General features: G+C 45.8%; 1 protein-coding gene across 1 annotated transcript in view; it reads right to left on the reverse strand.

Annotated features, from left to right (window-relative positions):
• The window catches only part of RSF1 (remodeling and spacing factor 1), a 540,450-nt gene that overhangs the window by 383,967 nt on the left and 144,056 nt on the right, over window positions 1-12,427 (reverse strand). Inside the window, exon 7 of the mRNA XM_086933896.1 lies at window positions 4,831-5,040. Coding sequence (XP_086790022.1) covers window positions 4,831-5,040 — 210 coding nt within the window. The remainder of the gene's footprint in view (window positions 1-4,830; window positions 5,041-12,427) is intronic.

Below are 12,427 nucleotides of genomic sequence, written 5' to 3' on the forward strand. Positions count from 1 at the left end.
CGCCCGAGAACACTAACTTTGTCTTTACTAGCTACCATAGACTTTGTCCCGCACCACGCGTGAGAGTGCACACTCTGCACCCGAGTCCCCTGGGTCTCCTAGAAGTAATCTGAAGATTCTATAGTCAAGATCTAGCGATTCCAAAGCCTATTAGTACTGTACTTACCTGCTAGTAATTTCGCATTCCACTTTCAGAGTATATGGTTTTCCGTGCCCCTCGGGCATTTGTATATACTGTGCTAACTTAAGTATTTTCGTAAGAGTTTTGTTTTGTGCTTAGTACCCTGTCCTCATAAAGAGTACAGGGCTGTTGTGATTCTTAATAAATATCTTGTTTATTTTCATAACACTTGTGTGGTGTCCTTTCACTTGGTGTTCAAGGGGTATATGTGTGGTATAACAGCTGGCTTAACACGCCCTCTCGAGTCTTTAGCCTTAGACTGCTCGTATCCACGCTACTAGGATAGCTGGTCTATAAGGTTGACTTACAACCAATCATCAATAAGGGTTGCTGGACTGATACATAGTGTTCACTAGAATAGTGAGCACTGCATATCAGGCCACCTTCTCACACTAGTTATTTCACATATGGTAGTATGGTGTCAGACACCATTGTGGCTGTATGCGGGACTTTTCCGCGGATCATGTCTCCGAGTGATATATGCAGGGAGGGGTGTCTGTGCCTCGATAATAGGCCATACTTTTCTTCCTTCATTGAAGTCGTAAGAGACCAGTATTTCAAGTGCTGTTTGTTTGTGTTCTTTTCTCTCTCTCTCTCTGGTCTGTGCAAATAGTCTGACCCCTGCCTCCTCCCCCAAGCCTTAAATTGTTAGCCTGGAATCCCAATGTGTGTCATTGGGCTTCCGTTGAGTAGTGTCGTTCGGCGTGCCCCAGCCTCGTAACCCTTTTCTCAATGCGGGGGGTGAGAGGGTGGGGCGGGGGTAGTTGATTACAAGTCCAAGAACTAATGGGGGTCTGTTTATTCTCCATTGCTAAGATCATGATTCAACTGGGGTAAAAGTGTAAGAGTGTCCTTGTCAGACATCCCTTCTCTTTTTACTGCATGGTTTCTTTGGGACATCAATGACTACTCGGGGAGTGGAGGTAATCTATGACACAATGCACCTGTGGGGTCATACTGGAGATCGAAGTACAGCATTCTTGAATTGCAGAACATGTAGGTTGGTTGGTGAGGTTGGGAGGGAGAAAACCCTCTCATAAAATAAACTTGTACCAGTGGTGTATCAAATGTGTAAAGGGCCCTCGTGTAAGCAAGGAACCCCCCTCCTCACCACTGGCTGGGTCGTAAAGTAAAACAATAAAACAGGTGACTGGGCCCCTGTGGCACTGCACTTGCTACACCATTGCCTGCTACTTCCCCGACGGCAACGTCTGTGGTTGTGTGAGGGGGGTGTACACATCTGTTTCTGGAAATGTATGATTGGGGATATGTTGGCGGAGTGAAAATCTCTGACGGTTGACTAAGTTGCAAGATATGGCTGCTGTTTAAGATCTCTCTGAGTTTGGTTCTACTGTGGAACAGATCTGTGTGTGTTGATGTGTTCGCTTTCAGTGCATGGCTGAGCGACAGATTCTTAAAACTCACTACTGCCAACCAAGCAGAATATACCAGTCAACTGTTGTGTGCAAAGGCTGCTGGGTGATTGTTTCATTTGATGCAGTTACTTAACCCTCTTTTCTCCCGACAACACTTTTACTTATTCAAGTCTACACAGCATCCGTCAAATACTTCACTTCCACCCAAGCTGCCCTCCACTGTCTTCTTGTATAGCTTCCCTCCACAGAGGCAAGTTAATGCTGAGCTCTCTCTGCCCCTCCCCCGAGGCTCCATGCTGTCCTCCTATGCACCTGAAAGATTGCTGCGCCTACACATGCACCAGCTGATCTCATGTGCTACTGGGCACCCGCTGCGCTCTTGTATTCCCCAAGACTGTCCCTACCCCCCCAACCACATATCCCACCAGTCAATACAGGGCTCGACAAATCTGAAAAATTGTACTAGTCCTGCAGGTCTAGTAACTTGGAAAATCCCCTCGACCCAACTGCAACCTACTTGACCTCTGTCTTTGAAAACAGAGCAAAAGTGACAAGTTAACAAGATTTAAAGGCATCTTTATTGCTTAGTTCCTTTGTGAGCAATAAAAATGCCTTTAAATCTTGTTATCTTGTCACTTTTGCTCCGTTTTCAAAGGCAGAGGACAAAAGTTAGTTTGTTTCCTACTCGCCAGAAAGGGCGAGTAGGAGCTAAAAATAGCTCGTCCTCATCCATTCTCCCTCGCAAATGCGAGCGGGCGAGTGGATTTGTCGAGCCCTGTCAATATCTTGTAGATTTATATATTAATGTTTAGTGTTACCAAGGATAATTACTCCTCCCTGGACCCGACTGCTTTACTCTGTCGTCCTGTATATCACGCGTTCGCAAGGTGACGCTGTCTATCTACCCCTTCCCTCTGTTCTGAATCATTCATAGATTATGCTCACCGGAGGAGTGGAGGGGGTGAGAAGGTTTGAGGGGGGGGGGGGGGGGGGGGGGGGGAGTTGGGCAACCCACCATCCCACGATTACTAGCTCTTCCCTCTGCATTCTTTGAGCTGCACATCCCGACTACTTAACGCTATTATTCATTGTATCGTGTTTCTGCTGCACCAGAAGCGCAATACAATTGAGAATCAAACCAGGCGCTGCCTGTTGCAGGCCTTAGCAGAGAGGGGCAACTCAACAAGGGAGGATATCCTTGGATGCTATGAACAGCCCCAATTAAATTCTGAATCTTTTATTTAATGGTACTCGATGTACCGACTTCGGCAAGATTGAAGTCTGATTAGGTCATAACAGGATTTGAACTTGTGAAATGTATGTAAGTCAGCGTAGATTTTGGCACATTGCTACTCGGAGAAACATGAGCTATCTAAATACTGGTCTGCAATGGTCATGTCTGTCTCTGCCCTCCATGTGAATCACACTGTGGAGAGTGTGTGTGTTTGCATGTTGGGGGGTGCAATCTTTTCGTATTTTCCACCACATGAGGGGCGAAGGGTGTTCAGTGGCTCGTCAATGCCAGATGGGATGCCCTGCTTTACCAAAGTCACCAGGCACTTCTAGGTGGGCTCAGAATTCCAGACCTGCCGTAGAATGGTTTGTTATAGTGAGGGAGAACTGTGGAGCAGCAGTCAGAAGAGTGACTGAGCCATTACAAAATAATGAGGTAACCCATGGTAATCCAAAGGACCTGGGTAGAGTCTAATATAGAAAACAAGGTGGTCCTATTGGTCATAATTTAGTCAGAGCGAAAAAGTACAGAAATAAGTTATACTGACTGCCAAGTCAATTGGTTATTCTGCCAGAGAGATTCCAATGCCTATTTCACCAGAAGAAACAAAAGACAAAACTTTGTTGTAGAGACCCAATAAATATTCTTTATATTTTGATTCAAAACAATAATGCATACATCAATGGAAACATGAATTCTGTAGATTGCTCAAAGACAGTGCATAGAAAAGTGTTTGTTTTAGGGTGCTCTTTGTAAGGTGAAATAGAAAAAAGTGAAAGAAAAGAAAGCAGTTCTATTTTATGATAAAGCACTGGCTGACATGTCTACAAGGTAAGGACCAGTGTAGTAGGCCTGTTTTTATTTACTCAAGTCCATTTTTAGGGTGTGGGGATCATGGATTCAAAATTCACCAACCCAGGAGGGTTCAGCAACTCAATCCAGGCCAAAATATTGGGAAAGTCGACGTTTCGACCAGACTATTGCTTGATGGTAAATTAAGACCTCAGCATGCGGGGCTTCATCAGGACAATATGAACATGATAAGGCAACCTAAATATAATGAACATATGATTAGGAAAAAAGGAAAAGCTTTTTGGAATCCATGATCACCACATCCTAAAAACGGACTCTACAACTTAGTTTTATCTTTTGTTTCCCCAGGTGAAATATGCATTGGTATCTCTCTCACACAATGATCAAATGACTTGGCAGCCGATATAACGTACTTTTGAACTTTTTCTCTGTGACTAAGATATGACCATTAGGACCACCTTGCCTCCGAACGCAGGGCCCGCAGTTCGATTCCCAGCACCGGCTGCAGCTCTGCATCATGTGACTCTGGGCAATAGCACTCTTGATCTCGAATGACTGCCCCAGCACCCCTTGAAACCCTTCAGCGTGGATATGTTTGCGCTTTACAAATACAAATTATTATTATTATGGTTCCACAGCAGAACAACATGGAGGCAAGCAACTTTGACCTGTCAGTGAGCCTCCGTTCTTCTTGGGTGCTGTGCCCTGCTCCCCCCTGCAGTCGGTAACTACTCGTTGTAAGTCCTCTAGACAGTGCTGCTAGCTGCTATTCGGGTCCAGTCTGTAATTCCTCATTCTAAGTCTTCTACACAGTGCTGCTTCTCTGGTACAGACAGTAATTTCCACATTTTAAGTCCTAAAGGCAGTGCTGCAGTTGTCTGTCTGATCCCAGTGGTAATTCCTCATCCTTAGTCCTCTAGACAGTGCTGCTATCTGCTTCTCTGGTCCCAGTGGTAATTTCTCATTCTAAGTTCTCTAGGAAGAGCTGCAGATGTGTGTCTGTTCATACATCCACTACACTCTACACCAAAACAAAGATAAAAGACATTGTCATTTACAACGCCAATAGATCTAACTCTGACAAATTCGAGATCTATTGCATTGCAAATGCTTGTTAATTCTTTTCAACAGCCACTTAAGACACAGCTAAGGAGGGATTCAGATGTGCCGAACAGGCTGCTCAAGTTTATTGTTAAACCAATCTTCTTTATAGTTCATACACTTACCAGCTCAGGATGGTTGGGAAGGCTACATTTTTTGCAAGGTTCGTCATCTTCTGCTGGCGCAGAGGATTCTTGCCCATCTTCTTTAACTTTAAAATTCTTTTCAGAATTTGCTTCGCTCGCAGAATCCTGGCTTTCTTCTTCACTAGAGCACTTTCGGTTCCGCCGTGGTCGTGAGACAGTCCACCTGGCTCTTTTCCTTCTAGATTTAGGCTGATAAAGGACACATTATTGTGGAAAAGCCTTATATTTAAAAGGACAATTGAAAGATAGGAGGATACGTTCGAAAATCATCAAAAGGGTGAAACATTAAGAATCATTTTTATCCTTCAGGACCTCCCCAACTCAGCATTTCAGGTCACCTAAAAACCTTGACTGCAAAAGGCTTCACTCACCATTATTAAGAACATCATACTAACAAACTGGAAATGCAAATAGAGTTCATCTATTTAGAGACCGGCTCAAGGAGATGACAACCCAACATTCTCCACTACATTTGTCATTTATTGATAGGATATTTTAAATGTGTCATTATTTCTATGTAAAGTCCTTAAAAAGCATTAAAAAAAGCTATTGAAGAAACATTATAAAATGTAACAAAAGAAAACAGATTTGAGGTCGCTCACTTTAGTTAAATGAGTGGTAGCGGTTACTTATGCAGCTCTGTTTTGATAGACAGAAGACAATCAAATTAAAACATCATCCTGAGGTCAGAAGGGTAAATCAATCTTCAGAATGCACACACAGTATGCCAATATGTTTTTTTTATCTTTAATATTACCTCATTCCCACCCGCTGTGGACAACCAAGACATAGCTGCGGTGGTACGCAACACAAGAGGGAGTGGGTGAGCAGGGTCCGCCGGCGCCTGGGACTCAGCAAGCACCTCACCAACACCAGGGGACAGCTGCCAGATCCGGGATACGGTGACCCGCGATGACCCACGCTCAGCTGACAGATATGTCAAACATGAGGGGCCCTAACACCACTCAAAACAAACTGGACAGATACACCTGCCCGAAAGGCAGCCATGACCACACAGCACACACCCAAAGAGAAAGCTGGGGAATGACTGGATCTAGGAGCCCCAGAGCACACCTTGAAGGATGTGCTGGACGCCATCCGAGGGATCAGTACATTATTGGAGCAGAGAATGGACGTGATCTCCTCTGTCATGCTAATTAGGGCCGATCTGGCCACCAACAGTGAGAAGGTAAAACAACTGGAGATCACCACGACAAGCCTCGTAGATGATACTAACCAGCTGCAGATTGAGGTACGTGAACCACAAGCATTTCGAAAATTAGCTGAAGGAAAGCTGGACGGCTACGAAGGCCGCAGTAGGCGCAACAATGTGCGCATCCTTGGTGTGCCTGAAAAAGCAGAGGGACAAGCGACAGACCTATTTGTGGAAAGCCTAATCACCAATCACCTTCAGCCCAAAGGCCTATCCAACATCTTTGTCATCGAAAGAGCCCATCGGGTGCCGGGAGAGCGAGCGAAGCCGGGAGCCCCTCCTCGCCCGCATACTGGCAAGCCGCCTGAACTATCGGGACAGAGACATTATTTTACAAATGGCCAGAGTAGCACCCCCTATACAACTTGACAATTCAGAAGTCATCTTCTTTCCGGACTTTACTCAGTTGGTTCAAAAGCAGCGTAGATCATTCTTGGGGGTTAAAAAGCGATTGAGAGACAAGGGCCTCAAATATGCCATGTTGTTCTCGGCGCGGCTTAGGGTGGAGGCCGGGGGGAGAACCAGGTTCTTTGAGGCTCCAGAGGACGCAGACGTTTGGCTGGACGAGTGGAGAGACCCAACGAATCATAGCTCCCAGCAAGACTAGGAGGTACCGTGGCTCTGGCCAATTGACTTGTGTTTTTTAGATACTGGTTGAGCCCCCAGTTTGTATAGTCTCTCTGTAATAATGTATGTGAGGTGTGTGACATAACATACCAGTATGTGGCCGACCAATTTGGGTGCTCCATTTACAATACATTGTGGGAGGGAGGGGAGGGATGGAGGAGTGTACCACCATTTTCCTTCACTTAGTTCAACTTAACGGGCGACAAGCACTCTGGATTGTTGTAATCATGGGCAGTTCGGAGCCCAGATTGAAGGGGAGCAGGGAGGAGGGGTGGGGGGGTTGGGAGGGTTATAATATACTGTTATATGTTTTTAAGGAATCGTCAAGGCATCGCAGTCCGGCAACACAGACACATTGGTGACACATGAGTGTCCATGAGTACATAATGGGACAAAGGGTTCAAATTGATGAGCTGGAATGTTAATGGTCTGGGGGACAAAATTAAGAGAACAGTGGTGCAACAATATATCAAGAGACACGCCCCTGACGTAGTACTATTGCAGGAGACACATCTGGTGGGGAACTCGTGTAAAGCCCTCAACAGGTGGGGATACAACCTTGTGGCGCACTCTGGCTTGACCTCGGGGTCGAGAGGAACAGGCATATTACTGAGGAACTCCTTTCCCCTGACGGTTAAATCTACATGGGTGGATACCGGGGGGAGATATGCGGGCATCACTGGGCAATGGGAAGGGAAGGTAGTGACCCTCAAGTCGGTTTCAGTGCCGCCGGCTCTCCAGGAACTCGCCTTTAAAGACCTGTTGACGATCCCAGAGGGACTTCTAATAGTGGGAGGGGACCTAAATGCAGTGGTTAACGGCAAACAAGACAGAAGCCCGCCACAACAGCTTCGGCCTTCCAACAGTTGGTTACTGAATTTTCTGAGGGTTTTGGGGTTGCAGGATACATGGCGTTCATTTCAACCTGACACCACCCAATACACCTTCCATTCGGGTGCCCACAACAGTCAATCCAACAGTTGGTTACTGAATTTTCTGAGGGCTTTGGGGTTGCAGGATACATGGCGTTCATTTCACCCTGCCACCATCCGATACACCTTCCATTCGGGTGCCCACAACAGTCAATCCAGAATAGATTACTTACTAGTTCCCCCAGACCACTTGCAATACGCACATGGCGAGGGGTATATTCGATCATCACCAGGTGCACCCGTTGTGGGTGCACCTGGTGGTGGGCCATCATAGAGTGGGAAATGTAGCCCCCATCAACCCTTGGCATCTCCGCAATCCGGTAGTTCACAAAGCACTACATACCACGATAGAACAATACTTCCTAGAAAATGCAGGATCGGTGAGCTCGCATCGGATACTATGGGAAGCATTTAAGATGGTGGTTAAGGGCCAAGCCCTCTCCCGAATAGCAGGGGTGAGGAAGGAAAAGGTTAAGGAGGAGGAAGCGCTAGAAACGGAGATCCTTCGACTGGAAAAGGAAATGGCGGAGAGACCTAGCCCAGTCACCCTACACGTTTTACAGTTAAAACGGGCTAGTTATAGGGCCTTAGTGACAAACAGGGCCAAGGAACTGGGAAGAAAGACGCTAGGCAGAATCTACGATCAAGGGGATAAAGCTGGGAAATTGATCGCATGGTTAGACAAACAAAAGCTAGCAAGTAAACTGGTGCCGGAATTAATTGACAAAGACTCACACATAATCACAGACCCCCAAGACATCGCAAACGCAATTGCTGCCCACTTCAAACAGATCTATGCCTCCCAGAACCCTTACACAATACTGGAATCTAACGACCTCCTACGAGATATAATGCTGCCTAAACTCTCGGTGTCAGAGTTAGACTACCTGGAGGGGGCGCTCACACCGGAGGAGGTGGCACAGGCAGTTAGGGGGCTTAATTCTGGGGAAGGCATCATGACCTAATGTTCTACCAATTCAGCTCTATAAACTCAGGACGGACACTCTTGCCCCCCACTTGTGTAAAATGTTTGAAGAGAGTAAAGAATTCGGGGGGCTGCCTCAAGATCAAAGAATCGCAACCCTAGTGATGATCCAAAAGAAAGGTAAAAGCTGGACAGACTGTTCCTATTACATGCCAATCTCCCTATTGAATATTGAGACAAAGATCTTAGCTAAACTCCTCGCCAATAGACTGATCAAGGTCATTAATAACCTGGTGCACCCGGACCAATCAGGCTTTATGCCTTAGCATGACACTGCGTTAAATTTGCGCAGAGTGCACAGGGTGATGGGGAGGGCAGCCACCATACAGGAGGAAACAAAAGGGGGTGGTGATGGACGGAGCATCTGAATCAATCAAACACTCACATTGAACTGGGGTGGCAGAGTGGGCTAAAGAACGGTGATGGATTAAACCCAGATCTTTTGACTGGGTGTGAGTTTGATTGATTCAGATGCTCCATCCATCACCACCCCCTTTTGTACCGCTTTTGGCCGCCATAAGTGTGGCAGGGTATGCTCAGACGTGAGTCCCTTGCTCACTTTGCCACTGGATTCAAGCAAGCCGGGCTGAAGACGGCTGGAATGCCAGAAACCGGTCTTCGGAAGCTTCTTTCCGGTCCAGGGAAGACATGGCTTGGCAGTTCGGGCTGGACTGTTCCCATGAGGCACAGGGTCAGACTGATTTGCATATAGCCATGTCTGAACTGGAGTGGCAGAGTGGGCTAAAGGACGGTGATGGATTTAACCCAGATCTTTTGACTGGGTGTGAGTGTTTGATTGATTCAGATGCTCCGTCCATCACCACCTCCTTTTGTACCGCTTTTGGCCGCCATAAGTGTGGCAGGGTATGCTCAGACGTGAGTCCCTTGCTCACTTTGCCACTGGATTCAAGCAAGCCGGGCTGAAGACGGCTGGAATGCCAGAAACCGGTCCTCGGAAGCTTGTTTCCGTTCCAGGGAAGACATGGCTTGGCAGTTGGGCTGGACTGTTCCCATGAGGCACAGGGTCAGACTGATTTGCATATAGCCATGTCTGAACTGGGGTGGCAGAGTGGGCTAAAGAACGGTGATGGATTTAACCCAGATCTTTTGACTGGGTGTGAGTGTTTGATTGATTCAGATGCTCCGTCCATCACCACCTCCTTTTAAAAAGAAAGAATAGAAACTCCAATACGATGCTCTGCGGAGTTTTCAGATTACTATGAACAGCTCTGTAAGTCCTCCATGACAAGAGAGCAGCTAGAGTGCATGGAGCTCCTACAGGAGATGAATCTACCTACTATTGCACCAGAGGACCGGGAAGATTTTAACAGAGACCCAACCACGGACGAGATCAGACTTTTGCAGTAGGGCAAAGCGGCTGGACCCAATGTCATACCAAATGAATTATATAAAAACACTCGGGCACTGGTAGCCCCGCATATGTTGGGCATGTTTGGGGAATCATTGGAATGGGGTAACTTGCCGAAAGATTAGCGACTAGCTGTAATAGTGGTTGTCCATAAAAACTGTAAGACTCCAGAGGAAAGCTCCTCCTACAGGCCTGTTTCGCTCTTAAATGCAGAAGCTAAGATCCCGGTGAAGGTCCTAGCGCTCCGGCTTGTAGAGTAATAACCACTGTAGTCCACCCAGATCAGTCCGGATTTATGCCACACCGAAGTACTAGTCCAGGCATCTCCAACGAGTAGCTCGTGAGCTACTGGGAGCTCTCCAGCTACCTGTGAGTAGCTCTCCTGTGTGTTGTCCAGCCTACTAAATTAGAATCTTTTGTTTGGTTGAATTAATGTCATACCTGCCAGCTTACAACATATTTTCGCTGTGTGAGGAGGCAGGGCCTTGGAGGGGGCAGGGCCTTGGAGGGGGCAGGGCCTTATGCTGAGAGTGCAGAGGCCCTTTGACCCTCGTCAAGTCCCCTACTAACTCCCCTTTGAACAAAAACAAAGGGTCTTCGAGGCTGTCGCCGATGTTCTGGGGTGTTTTCACACCTCTTTTGGACATTGGCTGGTTACTGCCTCCAAAAATGAGCTGGAAATACACGGTTTACAGTGGTTTTCAGCTAGTTTTCCCTACCACAATGTGATTTCAGCTCATCCCTGGGGGACGTGTGAAGGGAGCCAAAATCGTGTGACACACAATGGAACTCTGTGAGTTGGCAGGTCTGTAATATATGGATCAAATCCATAACAATTGCCCTTTTGTGCCTCCTATCAATGTTCAGGATCTATTGTTAATCAGAATGCACTTGAATAAAGAACTTAAACTATCTACGCTCTTCCAGAAATAATTACCGTTTCCGATAGGGAAAAATATATTTAGTTAAATTATTTACATGAAATGTATTCACAGTGTAGGAATCAAAGAAAAAATCTAAAACCATCAAGTGCTTAAATAAACAAATATCACCTATACATGAAAATTAAGAAAGGTCTCTAAAATAAACCACCTATATCTAATGGGCACCTCTTATAATTCAGACATTCTCGTCATTTTGAATATAAACAATAAAAAGTAGCTCAAGTTGCACAAATATTGTTTCAGAGCAAGTTGTTTATAGAAATACTGTCAAATTCTTTATAGAGATACTGTCATTGAGGCTGTCCCCGATGTTGTGGGGTGTTTTCACACCATTTGTGCACATCAACTGGTTACTGCCTCCAAAAACAAGCTGGAAATCCACTGTTTACGGAGGTTTTTATCTCATTTTCCCAACCACAGTGTAATTTCAAGTCCTCCCTGGGGGACTGTGTGAATGGAGCCTAAATTGTGTGACACACAGTGGCACCATGTGAGTTGGCAATATATGTATACCAAAATTGAAAAGTGTGTATTTGATATGAAAATGTATGTATTTTCAAAACCCATAATTTCCAAAATCTATTTAAATCTGGTATCTGAATGATGAATAAAATTATAGACTTATTACTAATGTTATTACCTTGGTGCCAGGGGACATTGCATCTGTGGCTGATATGCATTGCCCTTGTAGAGGCATTCCAAATTGCATTACTGCTGGCAATCCTACACTGAGGAGAATGTGGCTGGTAACCGTGCATAGGGAGACCATTAATACACTCTTATCTTATGGGTTCAAAACTAATATTAGTATCTCAGGAGGATTTTCATTAAGCATAAGTAGCTCTTGTAAGTGGAAAGGTTGGAGACCCCTGTACTAGACTAAATCTGAGACGCCTTTATGGTGTGCTGCATACCACTAAAGAAGCACCAGAGGAGAGCGCTGTACTGATGTCTCTGGATGCCCATATGGCTTTAGATAGCATAGAATGGCAATATCTATTTGCGGTTCTGGAACATGGGGGTCTCGGCCCTAAATTCTGGGTCCAACTGCTTTATGCAAACCCCGTAGTGAGAGTGAATGGAGCGATCTCCAGACCAGTGACACTACATAATGGTACGAGGTATGGATTGTCACTCTACCCCATGCTCTTCGCTATTGCAATGGAGCCACTAGTGGCATGGATTAGGGTTGACCCAATTATAAGAGGGATCTCAGGAGAGGGGGGAATGGGAAGAAAGGATCTCATTGTATGTGGATGATTTAATCCTATATGTCACAAAGCCCAGATTGACAATTAATCACATACTACATATATTTCATCTGTTTGGCAGCTACTCTGGGTACTGGATAAACTGGAATAAATCCCTAGTGCTCATCCTGTCTGGAGAGACGCCAACCCTGCCGACCATTGGGAAAGATTTACTGATCAAAGATACACTTAAATACCTGGGAATTGTGATCTCGCGAATGGAGGCAGATTTCCTAGACGATAATTTGCTACCCCA

This window comes from Lissotriton vulgaris, chromosome 8 (genome assembly GCF_964263255.1).
Source record: "Lissotriton vulgaris chromosome 8, aLisVul1.2, whole genome shotgun sequence".
Taxonomy (NCBI): Eukaryota; Metazoa; Chordata; class Amphibia; order Caudata; family Salamandridae; genus Lissotriton; species Lissotriton vulgaris.